Source organism: Hippopotamus amphibius, chromosome 3, assembly GCF_030028045.1.
Source record: "Hippopotamus amphibius kiboko isolate mHipAmp2 chromosome 3, mHipAmp2.hap2, whole genome shotgun sequence".
In the NCBI taxonomy this organism is placed as follows: domain Eukaryota; kingdom Metazoa; phylum Chordata; class Mammalia; order Artiodactyla; family Hippopotamidae; genus Hippopotamus; species Hippopotamus amphibius.
In genome coordinates, this window is record NC_080188.1 from 138091086 (window position 1) to 138112022 (window position 20937).

The following is a 20937-nucleotide window of genomic DNA, read 5'->3' on the forward strand; positions in this document are numbered from 1 at the left end:
TGGGATTAACAGATACAAATAAATATATATATATATATATATATATAAAAAATAAGCAACAAGGATATACTGTATAGCACAGGAAATTACACCATTATCTAGTAATAACCTGTAATAGAATATAACCTGCAAAAATACTGAATCACTATGCGATATACCTGTAACTATCATAATATTGTAAATCAACTATACTGCAATAAAAATAAAATACTGTATACCACTGCTTTAAAAAAAATAATGTTTGTACATGTTAAGGCAATGGCAACTAGTTCTAGACTGACCAATAGCAGTTGTAAAATACCTTAAACTGTATGATGCATTCCAATAAATGCATTCAGTTAAAATGTGAAAAAAATCACATTTTAGAATTGAAAAAATAGTGTTGAGTCTCAGAGTGCATATAGGTTCAACGAGTAGTTTTGGTGTAAGACATTTTTGGAGGTCTGTGCCATGGGATTTTATTAAAGATGGAATCGTTACATAGCACTTTAAGCACTTTAATAATGAACTGCTTTGGAAAGGATGGATCTGCCTTTTCCTGAGCTTCATAATGTTGTTGTAAGATTCCGATATATAGTATCTTACAAGGGAGTTTTGGTTGTAGTGGGCAATAGAAACTATTGTTAGACTCTGTTAATATAGGCAGATAGGACTCATTTCAAACACTGCTCTTAAACTTCTACTTAAAGGATGTTAAAGTTTGTAATAAATTTTTGATAAATGTTGTCTCTAGATCTAGGAGAGGTGGGTAGGTTTTATATTGGTGAAATTGAGTACACTTACACAAAGGGAGTATCAGAATCTTAAATAAGCAGGCTGTTAATGACTATCGTTATTTTGAAGGCTAGGATATTTATAACTTTTATAGATCCCCCATTCTCCTTGTTGCTTCCTGTCATAATTGTCCTTGGCTTAATTCACTATGACCTGCTGATTGAAACAAGGCAGCTTTTATTTAATCAACAAATATTTATTGAGCATCTCCTGTGTCCCAATAAGTGTCCTAGGCTCTTACTGAAGGTACAGTGGTGAACAAGATAAATGTGAGCTTCATAAAAGCAAGGACCATATTAAAGTGGGAAAGAGAAACACACCGTAAATTTTTTTTAAGTGATTTTAACTTGTAATCAGTGCTAAGAAGGAAATCTACAGGGTACTGTAGTAGAGAAAAGTGTATGGAGAGGTATACTGCTTTCTAGAATTAAGGAGACTTTTTTTCTTTTGAGAGTGTAATATTAAAGCTGAAATCTTAAGAGGAGAGATGCAGCCACGCAAACAAAAGAAGGAACCGCATCAGAAGCCGAGGGATGTAAAGGCCTTAAGGTGAAAGCTTGGGTGTTTACTGGAAATTGTTAGACAATGCATGTGACTCACTGGAGAGTTAGTGAGCAAAGGGGAGAATTCACAAGATGAGATTGAAGCAATAAGCAGGGATCATAAACACAGGGCCTTGTTAATTACAGGAAGGAATTTTATCAAGTGGGGAGTTAACAGAATTTGATTAGGTTTCTAAAAAATCTCTGAGTTTTTAATAGATGTATTAGAAGAAGGCAAGAAAAGAAGTAAAGAGCCTATAATTATTAGGTCATTTCTCTGGTCCGGGTAAGAAATGGCTTGGACAAGGGTGGTGACAGTAGAGTTGGAGCTAAATAAGTAGATGTCAGATTGGTAAAAATCAGTAGACCTTGCTGATGGACTGGGTACAGGAAGAGGGAATGAAAAGAAAAAAACCTAAAGGCAATGCACAGGTTTCTAGTGTATACCTCAGAGTAGAGGGGAAGGGAGAGGAGCAAGTTTAGAATGTGTTGAGGCCCTGGTGAGGCAAGATCTAGAAATAACAAGCAAGCTGCTGGTTGTCCTGGCCTAAAACTCAGTGGAGAGGTTTGGGTAACATTAGCATTCATTTCACTATGTGCCAGGCACTGTTCTGGGTGCTGAGAATACAATGAAGAGAGCCAAGTCCTCTGCCTGAATGGACCTTACAGCATATAGATGAGATCACCTAGGCAGAGGATACAGAGGGAAGAAGACCCAGCACAGCACAGAGCCCTCACAAGCTCTGATATTTTCAAACTGGGCAGAGGCTGACTTTTTGAGCTCCCAGTACCTTTCAGCCTACAGTCACTATCATGTTACATAAATCATCATAGCCAATCACCAGTGTTGATGGGGGCTGAAGGGATGAGAAGAAAAGCTAGGATCGTAGATGCAATAATTTCACAAATCTGGGTGGGGTGCTTGTTTGTGGGGCAGGAATGTCAGCTTGCTTTTGTTCCCTATATTATCTCATTCTTTGGGGTTATGAGTTGTGGTCTTCCTATCTGGATCTTTCTCATGTTGCAGGCTTTCCTTGAATGCCTGATTGCCCTTGGTTATGCTCACATTTTAAAATGAGGCTGCAAAGATGAGTAAGTGCCTTATGTTGTCCAGTGAGGACTATCAACTGATCAGGCTTTGCTAAGGAAAAGCAGACGGGGGAGCTAGTTGTTAAGCTGAAGGCAGAATCATAAATCCCAGAATATTGAGGTTTTGCCTTAGGGTTTCAGCATCCAGTCTTGCTGCCTAGTTCTCCAAGAACAGGTCACATCTTTGCACAGGGTCAGGAAAGTTGACTGTTCTTTGTACAGAAGAAGTCCAGTCTCATGTCTTATCTCTGCTCTCTGGCCAGGGGCATGTCCATGAGTTCAGAGCCTCCCCAGAGCTCTGTAAGTAGATTAGCTTCTGTGCCGCCTGTTCTGTGGGTACTGAAGGCTATGACTTCCTTTGTCTAGCTCCATCATTTATCACTCCTTCATTTACTTTCTGTATCCCACAGATTCGTTAAACTCTCTTCCATGGAGGCCTCTTCCTGTTTTCTCCTTTACTGAGGACATCTACTATTTTGATTCTTTGACTCTGGTTTTGATAGGGTCTTGAGAGCAAGAGGAGATAAATTTTATGCATCTTGAACCAGAAGCCCCAGCAATGGTAGTTTTAAGAGATGCAGTTTTATATTTTGACATCACTTTATTTTTTTTTTTATAAATTTATTTGTTTATTTACTTTATTGGCTGTGTTGGGTCTTTTTTGCTGTGCACGGGCTTTCTTTTAGTTGCAGTGAGTCGGGGCTACTCTTCATTGTGCGCAGGCTCCTCATTGCCGTGGCTTCTCTTGTTGCGGAGCACGGGCTCTAGGCGCGTGGTCGTCAGTAGTTGCAGCACATGGGCTCAATAGTTGTGGCTCACGGGCTGTAAAGTGCAGGCTCAATAGTTACGGTGCACGGGCTTAGTTGCTCCGTGGCATGTGGGATCTTCCTGGAGCAGGGATTGAACCTGTGTCCCCTGCACTGCCAGGTGGATTCTTAACCACTGCACCACCTAAGAAGCCCTTGACATCACTTTAGAATAGCTTTTTCTTAGTCCAGTTTGAGGTTTTGATACTTAACAAATATTTGAGTAACTGTTGTATGCAAGGCCCTGGACTAGGTTCAATGGGAAACATGGCAAAGAGTACTATGATTACCCTTGCCTTCAGAGTCTCCTGTCTGATAAGAGCAGTAAAGCATGTATATACAGTAGAGTTATATATGATAATTTCTGAAAATTCTTAAGTTTCAAAAGATTAAGATAGACCAGATGAAGGAGAAATCACTTCATGTAAGGGTTAAAAATATATGAAATACTTTATAGAATAAATATTTTATTTGGTTCTTCTGGAAAGATAGAATTACTGTGAGCAGAGATTTGGGTTGAAAGGAGGACCTTTCCAAGAGAAGACAATGGCTTAAACAGTGACTCGGGAAAGAAAGCACAGAGACTGTTTAAGAAAAAACAGTGAGTCAGTTTGAGTAGAGCAGAGAGCGTGTGTAACTCTCGGATGACAGTGGTTCCTGAGAAAGGGAAAGGCAGGGTTATCCTTGAAAAGGAGAGGAAACTTAACCCTGAAGTAAGAGGGAAAGAGATCATTGAGATCTTGGAGATCAAGAGGAAAAGAGTGTGAAAGGCCTTTATGTATGCTGCACATTATTTTAGTGAATGAGGTGGTGTTGGAACTTTGGGAGTAAGTCGCAAGCTTAGCAGGCATGCTCACTTATGACCTTATCTTATTACTTTGGAGTGAAATTTCATAAAAGAAACACATTGGAAATGCATTAAAGTTGAAGCTAGATTTGAGGTTGCATACTGAGTATTAATAGCATAACAGAGTATATACAAAGCTGTTCTGATAATTGATAGATTTTTAGAATGAATCATCCTTTACTAGAAAATACATTTATATTTTGGGATGATTTGGAGGAAGAAGACCAATAAGTATAAATAAAAACCGATCAAAATAATGTCATTTTTAATAGTATAACTAGATTTGGAGACATTTTTCCCTGGAGCCAGGGTTTTGTGGGGATTTTTGTTGTTGTAGTTAGTTTTAATGCAGGGATATATTGTTAATTTTTTAATTGCTTTCATTTAAAATATCTCCAATGGAAAATGTGTATATGAAGTAGATACTCTTGGGGATTAAGTTCTGGACAAGGAGTAAAACTAACTGGAAATTTAAAATTACTTAATTTTGCATGGGCATGTAAGAGCTTAGATTTCGGTTTTTTTTTTTTTTTTTTTTTTTTTGGAGTATAGTTTACTTACAAAGTTGAGTTAGTTTCAGGTGTACAGCAAAGTGATTTAGTTATACATATATCTATCTATTCTTTTTCAGATACTATTTCCCATATAGGTTCTTACAGAGTATTGAGTAGAGTTCCCTGTGCTATACATTAGGTCCTTGTGGATTATATATTCTGTATATAGTATTGTGTGTATGTTAATCCCAACCTTCTAATTTATTCCCTCCCCCACCTTTCCCTTTTGGTAATGATAGGTTTGTTTTCTAAGTCTGTGAGTCTGTTTCTCTTTTGTAAATAAGTTCATTTGTATCCTTTTTTTAAGATTCCACACATAAGCAGTATCACATTTTTTTCTGGCTTATTCACTTAGTATGATAATCTCTAGGTCCATCCATGTTGCTACAAACGTCATTATTTCATTCTTCATGGCTGAGTAATATTCCATTGTATATATGTACCACTTATTCTTTATCCAGTTCTTCTGTTGATGGACATTTAGGTTGCTTCCATGTTGTGGCTGTTGGAAATAGTGCTTTAGTGAACGTGGGGGTGCATGTATCTTTTTGAATTATGGTTTTCTCTGGATATATGCCCAGGAGTGGGTTTGCTGGATCATATGGTAGCTCTATTGTCAGTTTTTTAAGGAACCTCCATACTCTCCTCCAACAGTGTGGGAGGGTTCCCTTTTCTCCACACCTTCTCCATTATTTATTGTTTGTAGACTTTTTGATGATGGCAATTCTGACCAGTGTGAAGTGATACCTTATTGTAGTTTTGATTTGCAATTCTCTGATAATTAATGATGTTGAGCATCTTTTCATGTGCTTTTTGGCCATCTGTAGGTCTTCTTTGGAGAAATGTCTTTCAGATCTTCTGCTCATATTTTTTTTTTTTTAGTTTAGATCTAAGCTTTTTTTTAAGCTCTTTATTGGAATATAATTGCTTTACACTCTTGTACCAGCTTTTGAGGTACACCAAAGTGAATCAGCTGTATTTATACATATATCCCCATATCCCCTCCCTCCTGAGACTCCCTCCCACTCTCCCTGTCCTGACCCTCTAAGGCATCACCCATCATCGTCCTGCTCATTTTTTAATTGGATTGTTTGCACTTTTGACAGAGAGCTACATACACTGTATATTTTGGAGATTAATCCCTTGTCAATTGCTTTATTTGCAAATATTTTCTCCCATTCTGTGGGTTATCTTTTTGTTTTGTTTATGGTTTCCTTTTTGTGCAAAAGCTTTAATTAAGTTTAATTAGGTCTGATTTGTTTATTTTTGATTTTATTTTCATTACCCTAGGGGGTGAATCCAAAACTTGTGTCAAAGAGTGTTCTGCCTGTGTTTCCTCTAAGAGTTTCATGGTATCTGGTCTAACATTGAGGTCTTTAATACGTTTTGAGTTTATTTCTGTGTATGGTGTTAGAGAATGTTTTGATTTCATTCCTTTACATGCAGCTGTCCAGTTTTCCCAGGACCACTTACTGAAGAGACTGTCTTTTCTCCATTTTATATTCTTGCCTTGTCATAGATTAATTGATAATGGGTGCATGGGTTTATTTCTGGGCTTTCTATCCTGTTCCATTGATCTATAAGTCTGTCTTTGTGCCAGTACTGTACTGTTTTGATGACTGTAGCTCTGTAGTATAGTCTGAAGTCAGGGAGTCTGATTCCTCCAGCTCCGGTTTTCTTTCTCAAGATTGCTTTGGCTATTCGGGGTCTTTCATTTCTCCATATAAATTTTAAGATTTTTTTTCTCTAGTTCTGTGAACAATGCCATTGTTAATTTGATAGGGATTGTGTTGAATCTGTAGACTACCTTGGTGTAGTGTGGTCATTTTGACAATATTGATTCTTCCAACCCAAGAACATGGTAGGTAAATCTTTCCATCTGTTTGTGTCATCTTTAATTTCTTTCATCAGTGTTTTAGTTTTTGGAGTATGGTCTTTTGCCTTCTTAGGTAGATTTATTCATAGGTATTTTATTCTTTTTGATGCAATGCTAAATGGAATTGTGTCCGTAATTTCTCTTTCTGATCTTTCATTGTTATTATATAGAAATGCAACAGATTTCTGTGTGTTAATTTTGTGTCCTGCAACTTTACCGAATTCATTGATGAGGTCTAGTCATTTTCTGGTAGCATCTTTACGGTTTTCTTTGTATAGCATCACGTCCTCTGCAAATAGTGACAGTTTTACTTATTTTCCAATTTGGATTCCTTTTCTTTTTCTTCTCTGATTGCCACGGTTAGGACTTCCAAATCCACACTGAATAAAAGGAGAGACAGTGGACATCCTTGTTTTGTCCTGATCTTAGAGAATGATGTTAGCTGTGAGTTTGTCATATATGGCCTTTATTATGTTGAGGTATCTTCCCTCTATGCCCACTTTCTGGAGAATTTTTATCATAGATGGGTGTTGAATTTTGACAGAAGCTTTTTCTGCATCTCTTGGGATGATCAGATGGTTTTTCTTCAATTTGTTATTGTAGTGGATCACACTTACTGATGTGTGGAAACTGAAGAATCCTTGCATACCTGGGATAAATCCCCTTTGATCATGATCCTTTTACTGTATTGTTAGATTCAGCTTGCTAGTAATTTGAGGATTTTTGCATCTATGTTCATCAGTAATATTGGCCTGTAATTGCCCTTTTTTTGTGGTATCTTTGTCTGATTTTCGTCTCAGGGTGATGGTGGCCTCATCAAATGAGTTTGGGAGTGTTCCTCCCTCTGCAGTTTTTTGGAAGAGTTTCAGAAGGGTGGGTGTTAACTCTTCTCTGAATGTTTGTTAGAATTTGCCTGTGAAGCCATCTGGTGTTGGGCTTTTGTTTGTTTGCAGTTGTTTTTTTTCTTTTGGCTGCATTGGGTCTTTGTTGCTGTGCACAGGCTTTTTCTAGTAGTGGCAAGCAGAGGCGACTCTTCGTTGCAGTGCACAGGTTTCTCATTGTGGTGGCTTCTCTTGTTGTGGAGCACAGGCTCTAGGCATGTGGGTTTCAGTAGTTGCAACATGTGGACTCAGTAGTTGCAGTGCGTGGGCTCAATAGTTGTGGCACACAGGCTCAGTATTTGTGGCACACAGGCTTTGTTGCTCTGCAGCATGTGGGATCTTCCCAGATGAGGGATCAAACTCATGTCTCCTGCATTGTCAGGGGGATTCTCAATCACTGTGCCACCCGAGAAGTCCTGTTGGCAGTTTTTAAATCACAGTTTCAATTTCAGTGCTTGTGATTGGTCTGTGCATGTTTTCTATTTCTTCCTGGTTCAGTATTGGAAGGTTGTTATCTTTCTAAGAATTTGTCCATTTCTTTTTGGTTGTCCATTTTATTGGCATATAGTTACTTGTAGTAGTCACTTATCCTTTGTATTTCTGTGGTGTCTGTTGTAACTTTTCCTTTTTCATTTCTATATTGATTTGAGCCCTCTCCCTCTTTTTCTTGATGAGTCTGGCTAAAGGCTTATCAATTTTATCTTTTAAAAGAAGTAGATTTTAGTTTCATTTATCTTTTCTGGGTTTGTTTGTTTTTTGTCTCTATTTCTACTCTGATCTTTATGATTCCTTTCCTTCTACTGACTTTGGGTTTGGTTTGTTCTTCTTTCTCTCATTGCTTTAGGTGTAAGTGTAGGTTGGTTGGTTGAGATTTTTCTTGTTTCCTAAGGTAAAATTGTATTGCTATAAACTTTGCTCTCAGAACTGCTTTTGCTGTATCCCATGGGTTTTAGATTTCCTGTTTTTGTTCTTATTTGTGTCTAGGTATTTTTTTTACTTCCTCCTTGATTTCTTCAGTAATCCATTGGTAGTTTAGTGGCATATTGTTTAGTCTCCATGTGTTCTTGTTTTTTAAAGTTTTTTTCTTGTAGTTGATTTCTAATCTCCTAGCATTGTGGTTGGAAAAGATGTTTGATGTGATTTCAGTTTTCTTACTTTACTCAAGTTTGCTTTGTGCCCCAACATGTGATCTCTCCTGGAGAATGTTCCATGTGCACTTAAGAAGAATGTATGTTCTGCTGCTTTTGGACGGAATGCTCTATAAATATCAGTTAAATCCATATGAGCTAATGTGACATTTAAGGCCTGTGTTTCCTTGTTGATTTTCTGTCTGCATGATCTGTCCATTGATGTAAGTGGAGTGTTAAAATCCCTCACTATTACTGTGTTACTGTCGATTTCATCTTTTGTGGCTGTTAGCATTTGCCTTATATATTGAGGTATTCCCATATTGGGTGCATATGTATTTATAATTCTGTTGTATCTTTTCTTGGATTGACCCCTTGATCATTATGTAGTGTCTTTCTTTGTCTCTTGTAACAGTCTTTATTTTGAAGGCTATTTTGTCTGATATGAGTATTGCTACTCCAGCTTTCTTTTGATTTCCATTTGCATGGAATACCTTTTTCCATCCCTTCACCTTCGGTCTGTATGTGTCCCTAGATCTGATGTGGGTCTTTTGTAGACAGCATATATACAGGTCTTGTTTTTGTATCCATTCAGCCAGTCTATCTTTTGGTTAGAGCATTTAATCCATTTATATTTAAGGTAATGACTGATATGTATGTTCTTATTGCCATTTCATTCGTTTTTTTGAATTTGTTTTTGTAGATCTTTTTTCTTCCCCTCCTCTTTTGTTCTTTTGTGATTTGATGACTATCTTTAGTGTTGTGTTTGGATTCCTTTTTCTTTTTTGTGTGTATACCTATTGTAGATTTTTGGTTTGTGGTTACCATAAGGTTTTGAAATAGCAGTATGTATATATACAACATTGTTTCAAATTGGTGGTCTCTTAATTTCAGATGCATTTCCAATATTCTGCATTTGTACTCTTCTTTTCCACAGTTGCTGGTTTTGATATCATACTTGTTTGTGAATGATTTCCTACCGTTACTGTATGTTTACCTTTACTGGAGAGCTTGCCTGTTCATAATTTTCTTGTTTCTAGTTGTGGCCTTTCCTTTTCCACTTAGAGAAGTTCCTTTAGCATTTATTGTAAAGCATGCTTGGTGGTGCTGAATTCCCTCAGCTTTTGTCTGTAAGCTTTTGATTTCTCTGTCAAATCTGAATGAGAGCCTTGTTGGGTAGTATTCTTGGTTGTAGGCTTTTCCTTTTCATCACTTTACATATATCTTGCCACTCCCTTCTGGCCTGCAGAGTTTCTGCTGAAAAATCAGCTGATAACCTTATGGGGATTTCTTTGTATGTTATTTCTTTGTATGTTTCTTTGTATGTCTTTGTATAACCTTATGGGGATTTCTTTGTATGTATGTATGATTTCTTTGCTTTTCCCTTGTTGCTTTTTTTTTAAGCATTTTAATTTTTATTGAAGTAAAGTTGAATTACAGTGTTGTGTCGATTGGTGTACAGCACAGTGACTTGGTTTTATATATATATATAATGTATGTATGTGTATATGTATATATATATATGTATATATATAAAACGTGTATACACACACAAACATACACACACACGTATTCTTTTTCCTATTCTTTTCCATTATGGCTTATCACAGGATGTTGAATATACTTTCCTGTGCTATGCAGTAAGACCTTGTTTATCCATTCTATATATACCAGTTTGCATCTGCTAATCCCAAACTCCCACTCCTACCCTCTCCAACTCTCCTCTGCCTTGGCAACCACCAGTCTATTCTCTAGATCCCTGGTTTATTGTTTTCTGTTTCATAGGTTCATTTGTGTCATATTTTATCATATTTTTTTGTTTTTTTGTGTGTCATATTTTAGATTCCACATATAAGTGATATCATACAGTATTTGCCTTTATCTTTCTGACTTACTTCACTTAGTATGATAATCTGTAGTTGCATTCATTTTGCTGCAAATGGCATTGTTGTGTTCTTTTTTATTGCTGTGTCGTATTCCATTGTATATATGTACCATATTTTCTTTATCCATTCATCTCTTGATGGACATTTAGGTTGTTTCCACATCTTGCCTATTGTAAATAGTGCTGCTATGAACGTAGGAGTGTATTTATCTTTTTGAATTGTAGTTTTGTGTGGATATATGCCCAGGAGGAACATCCATACTGTTTTCCACCATGACTACACGAACTTACATTCCCACCAGCAGTGTAAGAAGGTTCCCTTTTCTCCACACCCTCTCCAGCATTTACTGTTCATAGATTTTTTAATTTTGGCCATTCTGACTGACATGAGATGGTACCTCATTGTAGTTTTGATTTGCATTTCTGTAATTAGCAATGTTGAGCATCTTTTGTTGTGCCTGTTGGCCATCTGTATTTCTTTGGAGAAATGTCTCTTAGTTCTTCTGCCCACTTTTTGATTGGGTTGTTTGTTTTTGTTGTTGTCTCCCTTGTTGCTTTTAATATTTTCTTTTTGTCTTTAATTTTTGTCAGCTTGATTACTATGTGTCTTGGCATGTTCTTCCTTGGGTTTATCCTGCTTGGGGCTCTTTGCAGTTTCTGGACTGGGTGACTGTTTCCTTTCCCATGTTAGGGAAATTTTCAATTATTATCTCTTCAAATGTTTTCTCAGGTCCTTTCTCTCTCTATTCTCCTTCTGGACCCCTATAATGTAAATGTTGATGCATTTAATGTTGTTGCAGAGGTCTCGTAAACCAGAGGTCCCCAAACCCTGGGCCATGGACCAGTTCCAATCTGCAGCCTATTAGGAACCAGGCTGCATAGCAGGAAATCAATGGCAGGCAAGCTAGTGAAGCTTCATCTGCCATTCCCCATTGCTCACATTACTGCCTGAACCATCCCCCCCATCACTCACATTACCACCTGAACCATCCCCCACCCGTCCATGGAAAAATTGTCTTCCATGGAAAAATTGTCTTCCATGAAGCTGGCTCCTGGTGCCAGAAAGGTTGGGGACAACTGTCTTAAATTGTCTTCCTTTTTTATTTTTTCTTTATCCTGTTCCATAGCAGTGATTTCCACCATTCTGTCTTCCAGCTCACTTATCCATTCTTCTACCTCATTTATTCTGCTATTGATTCCATCTAGTGTATTTTTCATTTCAGTTATTTTTCAACTCTGTTATTTATATCTTCTAGCTCTTTATTAAACATTTCTTGTATCTTCTCGGTCTTGTGCCTCCATTCTTTTTCTGAGGTCTTGGATCATCTTTACTATCATTACTCTGAATTCTTTTTCAGGTAGACTGCCTATTTTCACGTCACTTAGTTGTTCTTCTGGGGTTTTATCTTGTTTATCTGTTCCTTGCTGTCTCATTTTGTCTAATTTTCTGTGTTTGCAGTTCCACAGGCTGCACGATTGTAGTTCCTCTTGTTTCTGGTGTCTGCCCCCTGGTGGGGAGTCTGGTCTAAGAGTCTTGCGCAGGCTTCCTGGTGGGACTGGTGCCTCGACTTAGATTTAGTTTAACTTAAGGCTTCATTTTAGAGTTAGTTTTATGAATCATATTTATTGAATCACTTTTTGGAAAAGCAGTGGGAAATATTTAATCTTATTTTTGAATAGTCTTCCATTCAGTTAAATAACAAGTGCAGATAATGGACTTTTTACACTTATCGTTTAGCATGTTTATAATTTTTAAATGATTTTTGCTAAGTCAAGGAAGCTTTCTATTATGCAGGTAGTGCTGAATCTCGAATGACTTATGCACTCAAGGGAAAGATATTTACAGATTTATAGTGTCTCTCATCATGAAAGTGTGTTGTTGGTCATTTCCTCTGCAACATCCCCTGCTGAGGTCTTCACTGCAGCATCCACTTCTCATGGATACCTTTTCTACCTGTCTTATCTAAATGTCACCCTTCTCTTGCATTTCATATCATCTTTCACCTGTTTTTTTCCTTCTTAGAACTTAACATCTAACTTACTATGTGTTATGCCTACATATCTTTTGATCTGACGTCCCCATTAGAAAGTATGTTTTGTGTGCATAAAAGTTTGTGTTTCATTCAATACTGTATCCCTAGTGCCTAGAACATGCCTGGTAAATAGTATGTCCTCAGTAAATGCTTGTTCAATGAGTGTATGTTAACCATAGTCACTAATATGTCTTAGAACTCTCATTTTATTTCAAGGTAAAATCTGTCATAGTTGGTTGTTTGCGATGTATCATGAATTTGCATCAAGGAGGTAACATAAAAAACTTGTTTTTAAAAAAATCTGCTTTTTGTATGTTAAATTAGAAACCTTAATCTTTGAATAAGAGTTGAAATCATTTAAGAAAAACTTGACAGTAAGCTAGAAATCTGGCACATAAAAACCCATAAGCAATGCTACTTCAGTTAGATCAGGATATTAAAGTCCTTCTTTTGTACAGGTGCAAGTGGCATGAAGAAAATGATATTCTCTTCTGTGCTTTAGCTGTTTGCAAGAAAATTGCGTAAGTTGGAGAAAGAAGTTTCTTCCTAATGCTCTATTCTGCATTGACTTCTTTGCAGCTTTGCTTGTTGTTGCTTTGGCAATCAGGGTGCATCACTATTCACCTCTATTTCCACAATTCTCTTTTAAAACAAGGCTTTTTCATCATGTTACTTTTATTATTCTGCCCATGTCATTATTTGTCTGGTATAGTTACCACCAGAGCAATTTGACTGACCCTTCAGAAGCACTTACTGAAATTTTTCCTTCTAGAATTCCTGTAGGAAAATGAAATTCCCTACTGACATTGAGAACAGTGCTTCCTTGTGAAGGTGCTCAAAAAACATAGACCCTTTTCTCCTCATTTTGTAGGGAAAGCACCTGCAGCCTCAGATCTTTGGAAGCTCAGGTGATCCCTTTACACAGCTGGTGGTAGTTGGTTCTGAGGATGAATAAGTGTTTCTGAGTTTTAGTCCTATTTCCGGTATTGGCTATCCCTGCCTTAAGTATTTGAGAATTCTGGTAATCTTTACCCTCATTCCCATTCCCTTATAATGAATCTGAAATTTTATTTGGTAATCAAAATATTGCTTACCAGTAATTATCAGTTTTATGATATGTGCTGCTACCTACTCCTATTTTTTTCTCCAAATCTCTAAATTTCTTTTTTCCCAATTTACAACAATATCTCCCATGCTTTCTTTGTTAGAAATTTTTAAAATGTGAATACTTTTAGAATGAAGTAAGATTCTGATAATGAGCATTTTCAATTCCTTTTTAAAGGTATTGCATCAGTAATTCTCTGGCCACTCTTTTTGGAATCCAGCTCACAGAGGCTCATGTACCGCTCCAAGATTACAAGGCCAGCAGTAGTGTGACACCCAAAATGGTTGTATTGGATGCAGGACGTTACCAGGTAAGGAGCTGACTTTTGGGGGCTGCTAGTCTCTTATGTCCTGCTCAGTATGGTCCTGGTCCACAATAGCTAAAGATCAGGCCTTTGTTTTGTTCTCTCTTAAACATTTTTTTTGATCCTTCATGGGATGTCAGTTTTTAATCCAGTTGGATCTTACATAAAATCTTTTTCCTTCCTTGTATATTTTCCCACTATACTTAACAAAGAAAATTAAAATTGGCATTAGTCTTTATACAAACATGCGTCCAAACTTTTATTACAAAACTTACATAATACACATTTTTGAAGTAGATATTTTAAATATAAGACCTGATTCAGGATTTGATTAGAGGCTAATTTGCCTACCACCTCTCTTCCCTCCTTGCTGTTTACTTATTTAGTAGGCCTCTCTATACTACTAAGAGTACAGCAAGAGTATGGACTCTCATAATCTTCAGGAATTTAGAATTCCTGAATTTCACTTCAGGCTCTGCTGCATCTAGGCTGCATGACTCTCTGCAAGTTATTTGAAATTTCTGTGCTGATTCCTTATCTGTAGAACAAGAATAACAAGGGCTAGTAATCGTAGGATTAAATGCAGCGGTATATGAAAGTACTAAGAACTGACTTAGAACATGGTAGATAATAAATGTTATTATTTTTAAATAGTTATTAAAATATTGAAACGGGAACCCCAAAATGGAATGAACGATTGATACAAACAACTGTTAGGATCAATCTCAAAGAAATTACTTATACTTAGCAAAAGCAGCAGTCTCCAAAGTTTATGTACTGTGTGATTCCACTTATATGACATTCTTGAAAGTGCGAATGATAATGATGAAGAGCATATCAGGGGTTCCCAGGGGTTGGGGGAGGGTATGACTGTAAAGGGATAGCACAAGAGAGGCTTTTGAGATGATAGGATGGCTCTGTATCCTGATTGCAGTGGTGATTTACCAGATCTCTTCATTTGTTAAAACTCATAGAAATGTATACGCCAAAGAAATCTGTCTTACTCTATGAAGTAAAAAAAGAGGGCTCTCCATATATTCTCTGGGCAAGACTTTCCTCTCTCCTCTCTGTTAACCCTTAGCCCAGTGGTTCTCCACTAAGGCCTATTTTGTGTCCTTTGGGGACATTTGGCAACACTTGGAGACATTTTTGGTTGTCACAACTGGGGGCGGAGGGAGGTGTGCTACTGGCATCTAGTGGGTAGATACCAGTAAGCCTGCTAAACACATGACAACGTACAGAGTGTTATTTAGTAGGCTACATGTCAGTAGTACCCAGGATGAGAAACCCTGCCTTAGCCCCATCATTACCATCTGTGTTGAGACGACCAGAATTAGTCTCATTATCCCCCTTTTCATTGTTCACGTCAGTCACTATGGAAGCTCAGGATACCTAGATCCTTGCTCATCTCCCAAACTCATCTTGTTAGGCTGATTCTGTTTTTCAGCCTTCCCCAACTCCTGAAAAACTTTGTCGGTCTTCTCAACCTCAGTTATCAGCAAAATCGCTTATCTTCAGCCTCCTCTTGGGGAGGTCTGTTTTCTTCCTTGGTTCTATGTAAAATTTGGCTGTCCTCTAAAGATACTACTTCCCTGTCAGCCCTCTTAAATGGCAACATTTTTTTTTTCTCATTTATCACGGGCTTAGATTTGAGGTAGTTGTCCTTGCTTAATTTTGTGGCCTCCAGACTTCTTTCTACCTTCCCCCTAAAATCCCTAGGCTTTGAATCACATGCCATTCAGGCTGTAGTACCTGATAACCCCTTCTTGGAGTCAAGAGGCCCCTTAGTTGGTCATCCTCATTCTTAGAGCAACACTGAGCCAGGAGATCAAAGAATATTCCTGTCAGAATTCTTGATTTCAGTTTCTCCATAGATGATCTTCCCAATCCAGCTGTCTGGCATTTCAGTTCCTTGACTTGCCCTTTCCCAGTGATCCTGTCCCCTGCCATACATCAAGTATCCACTCCCATGATCATATTCTAGGCCCCAGTGGCATCTCCCCATAATCTAAATTTCAAGAATCCGACTCTCTGACTACCACTGTCTTTCTCTGGTACCTCAGTGCCAATAATTCTTTGATCTCTACTGGGACCTTCAATTCATTGTATGCCCTCCTTCACAGGTTCACTGCATTGCACAACTCTAGGGGTACCATTCACACATGGACAGTGCTGCAGCCTTGTGTCTCCTTCTCTCCCCACCTCACCCTTCACCTCCTTCCTTCCTATCTTAGATTCCTTGCTCTATTATTTCCACTCACTTACACTATTAACTCCATTGGCCCTTCATTCATCATACTTGGTTGACAAACAGTAACTCTGATTAAATCATCTCTTCACCCACTCTGTTACACATTTGAAGCTAACTGAGGCTGAAAAGAAACTACCATAATGCCTGGTATTATTAAATATTCGTCACCACCAATTTCAAGTGAGTCCTTAGCATTGCCTGGCAGTTGTCTATTTCTCTGGTTTGGTTACTCTCCCACTCTCCTAGACAGTTATTTCTCACCTTCTCTTCAAACTTCCATCACCTCTTCTTTCATCCTTGTTCTAGCTGATGCTCATATCCTCTCCTCTGAGAAAACAGAAGCAATTAAGAGGTTTTCCACATATTCCTACCATTGTATCTACCATATAATCTGCTTTAATGCATGAACTGTATTTCTAAGATCATTCCTTTTATTTCTATATTAGATCTAGATCTCATTCTCTTACTTACCTAAGGACACGGCTCTAATAATTTCCTACTTTTTCCTGCATCATCAGGGTTTCTCTGTTCTGAGTCATTCTTATCAGGAAACATGCTATAATCTCATACTTAAAAATAAAAGCCCTTTCCTGACCCTGTAATTCCCCCCCCCAAAGATTGCCTTCTGCTCCCCTTTACAGCAGTAGTCTTCAAAAGTTGGTCAGACATTGGAAAAGTGGGTGTTAGTTTGTATTTAAAGAGTAATTTGCAGTAGAGTAACTTGAAGTAGATGATCCAATAATAAAAAATAAATACGTTTTCCCCTGTTTGTTTTTGTTTTTTTTTTTGTTTTGTTACTTGTAGAAGCTAAGGGTTGAGAGTCCAGGATTCTCTCATTTCAGCTCTTCTAATCAGGAACAAAGATTGAACACACCCACTGGTAAGTGTCTTATATTTAATAAGAAGGCACTTCAAAGAGTTTAGGGTCATTTTACGATGCTCTAAATTGGCTTTAGGATATGAGAATCTTGTTGCATTGGGAGTTTTACTTGGCATAAGCACTTAATTTAGATATGTAGATTTTTGTATGACTGATAAAATTTAACTTATTCTTCAGAATTTTGTTCAGGGCATTTAAAATAAAACCTGTTGCTCTTGTAGCAGCTGTAGTTTTGATGCGAGGGTGTCTTTGGGGAAATGGGAAAGTTTAAAAAAGCTAGTAACATGAAGTGGTCCCTGAAGAACTTCAATTAAGGTTTCCAGGACTTAAAAAGAATATTCTTGTTCAGCCTTTTTGCCTTTAAGATTATCTCCGCTATTGATGATCCATTTGATCATGGCTTGGTGAAAAGGCCTGCAGTAGTCAATACTTTGCTACATTTTTTTTCTTGTATTTTTAATATTCTAGGTAACCACCCATCTGGGGTGAAAGTTTCTGGTCAAAACAGCAGTGTTCGGGGAAGAGGGATTACCCGTTTACTAGAGAGCATCTCCAATTCCTCCAGCAATATCCACAAATTCTCCAACTGTGAGACTTCACTCTCACCTTATGTGTCCCAGAAAGATGGGTACAAATCTTTCTCTTCCTTATCTTAATGATGTTACTTTTTTCAATTTCTGGAAAAATAACAGGCCCATCTTCCCTTCTGACTATAGTCATTTATTGAACAGATCACATCAATGATAAATGTAACTACCATAAAAACTCCTTAATTTGTAAGGAAATTCTGTTTCATAGATTAAAAATAATTGTGGTTGGAGAAGATCTTGGCATTTTTGCTTTTTTCTTGAGGCCTTGTTCTACTTCCTAACTGTATTATGGGAATGCCATTAAAGTTTTGAGTCCTGTAAGAATAAAACTCGCATTTTCGGAGTTGTGCTTTTGGGAATGTTATATTTTGATATCTTTTCTCCATAATAAAGGTATTGAATATCTGTTATGAAAGGTTTTAAAATAGTTTTAATCTATTTCTTTCCATTATGGAAATGTGGAACTGTACCCTTGAGACCTGCAGCTATTTTCATTGCAGATATCGAAGAAAATTAGCCTTTAACGAAAATAAAGTTTTGCTACTTAAAGTCTTTGAAATATGCTGACTTTGGCAAAAGTCATTTGAAGGTTGAGAAGCCAAAAGGAGATTATGTAATTTCCCCCAAATCACATGGCTAGATAGTGACCAGATTCCAGGTCCACTTGACCACAAATCTCTTCGTATATACTAAGCAGATGTATATTGAGTCAAGTATGTGCCCTGTTTGTGACTGACTTAAACTGGCTCATGTTCTCTACTTGGGCTGCTATATAGCCCTGGAATAGGAGAAAAGATGTAGTAACTCTTTTTACTTGGAACCACAGTAAGACCATACATGGAACTGGCAGAGATAGCATTCTAATTTAGGTTTGTTTGACTCAAAACTCTGGAGAATCATTTGGTGTCTATCATAGGACTCTGGTTTTTCTTAATACCCATATTGTCCTTTACTAACTATTGAGAACCTATTTATGGATATATGTAATGTGTGAATGTATGTGTCCACATAAACACACATCTTGTAAAATACTTAATAACCACTCTGAGGAAGGAGGTACCTCCTCCATTTTACAGACACATACACAATTCAGATTCAGGTCATATAGCTGCTTTATGGAGGAACTGTTAACCAGGTCCGACTCCAAAGACCATGTTACTCATGTCCACATTGTCTTTTACCTCCGTTTCATCTATTTCTGATATCAGATCTTTAGACAAGGAACAGGTCATTGAATGTAAGTTTATATATTTCATTTTCTACTAGCAGATTGGTTTTTAAATCTTATATATAGGCTATGAGACCATTTTGTTTCTTCAAAATCAGCATGACAGTAATTGGGTTGGCTTCAAAAGTGGAGGGAAAGCCTAAAATTATAATTCACGTCTATGGCTTCAGGTACCTAAGACCTGTTCTGTGCCATATGACTTTAATCCTGTGTTAATCATTCAACTTGTATTTTAAAATTTTTGCTGGTTGTGTTGTACTTTAGAGGTATATGTCAAATAAACCAAAACAATTCAGTAGGCCCCAGGTCTTTATTTTTGGAGAATAACTGGTCTTTCCCTTCAGAGATAATTAAAACTTGGAACTATATTAGTAGTAAAATTCAAACTCCTGTCTCCTCAAACTTCTGTCTCCTCTATTTTCAAAAATTTTTTGGCAGTAAATTCAAACTACCATTTCAAACTACTACTATTAACTACCCTTCGAGAAGACTTGATGAATGATAAGATATCCTGGTTGAAGGTGATTTCTGGTGCAACTCCAATAGCATTTTCTGTGTTATCTGACAGTGCTTACAGCTTTTAATTACTGTTATTTGAGTTCATTACATATCGTCTTTTCCCCAATTACAAAGTTTGTGGTGCCTATATTTCTGTATGAGAAAGATGTTCAGTATATGTTAGAATGAATAATTGTCATTGGAAGTAGTGGATAAGGGATCCCAGAATTTCAATTCCACATCAAATGGTAAAATATTCCATGAGTAAAGGAGCGCACCTTTCTTTTTTTTTTTTTTTTTTTTTTGCCCTTCTATTTTTTTTTAAATTATTTTGGGGGGGGGGGGTACACCAGGTTCAATCATCTGTTTTTATACACATATCCCCATATTCCCTCCCTTCCTTGACTCCCCCACCCTCGAGTCCCCCCCACCCTCCCCACCCCAGTCCTCTAAGGCATCTTCCATCCTCCAGTTGGACTCCCTTTGTTATACAACAACTTCCCACTGACTATTTTACAGCTGGTAGTATATATATGTCTGTGCTACTCTCTCGCTTCGTCTCAGTTTCCCCTTCACGCCCCGCCCCCTCCCATACCTCGAGTTCTCCAGTCCATTCTCTGTATCTGCGTCCTTGTTCTTGTCACTGAGTTCATCAGTACCATTTTTAGATTCTGTATATGTGAGTTAGCATACAATATTTGTCCTTCTCTTTCTGACTTACCTCACTCTGTATGACAGATTGTAGTTCTGTCCACCTCATTACATATAGCTCCATCTCATCCCTTTTTATAGCTGAGTAATATTCCATTGTATATATATGCCACATCTTCTTTATCCATTCATTTGTTGATGGGCATTTCGGTTGCTTCCATGTCCTGGCTATTGTAAATAGTGCTGCAATAAACATTGTGGTACATGTTTCTTTTGGGATGATGGTTTTCTCTGGGTATATGCCCAGGAGTGGGATTATTGGATCATATGCTAGTTCTATTTGTAGTTTTTTAAGGAACCTCCAAACTTTTCCATAGTGGCTGTACCAACTTACAGTCCCACCAACAGTGCAGGAGATTTCCCTTTTCTCCACACCCTCTCCAACATTTGTGGTTTCCAGATTTTGTGATGATGGCCATTCTGACTGGTGTGAGTTGATACCTCATTGTGGCTTTGACTTGCATTTCTCTGATGATTAGTGATGTTGAGCATCTTTTCATGTGTTTGTTGGCCATCTGTATGTCTCCTTTGGAAAAATGTCTATTTAGGTCTTCTGCGCATTTGTGGATTGGGTTATTTGCTTTTTTGGTATTAAGCTGCATGAGCTGCTTGTATATTTTGGAGGTTAATCCTTTGTCCGTTGTTTCATAGGCAATTATTTTTTCCCATTCTGAGGGTTGCCTTTTAGTCTTGTTTATGGTTTCTTTCACTGTGCAAAAGCTTTTAAGTTTCATGAGGTCCCATTTGTTTATTCTTGATTTGATTTCCATGATTCTAGGAGGTGGGTCAAAAAGGATCTTGCTTTGATGGATGTCATAGAGTGTTCTGCCTATGTTTTCCTCTAGGAGTTTTATAGTGTCTGGCCTTGCATGTAGGTCTTTAATCCATTTGGAGTTTATTTTTGTGTATGGTGTTAGGAAGTGTTCTAATTTCATTCTTTTACATGTTGCTGTCCA

At 37.5% G+C, this 20937-nt stretch overlaps 1 protein-coding gene across 3 annotated transcripts in view; it reads left to right on the forward strand.

Annotated features, from left to right (window-relative positions):
• The window catches only part of MAEL (maelstrom spermatogenic transposon silencer), a 42274-nt gene extending 24320 nt beyond the window's left edge, over positions 1-17954 (forward strand). For 2 of the 3 annotated variants that reach the window (XM_057728427.1, XM_057728426.1), the window contains 4 exons: positions 12873-12935; positions 13697-13829; positions 16879-16954; positions 17423-17954. In XM_057728427.1, coding sequence (XP_057584410.1) covers positions 12873-12935; positions 13697-13829; positions 16879-16954; positions 17423-17610 — 460 coding nt within the window. In that variant the 3' untranslated portion in view covers positions 17611-17954. The remainder of the gene's footprint in view (positions 1-12872; positions 12936-13696; positions 13830-16878; positions 16955-17422) is intronic. The other variant, XM_057728428.1, reaches the window with a different exon arrangement.
• Positions 17955-20937: the final 2983 nt, after the last annotated feature.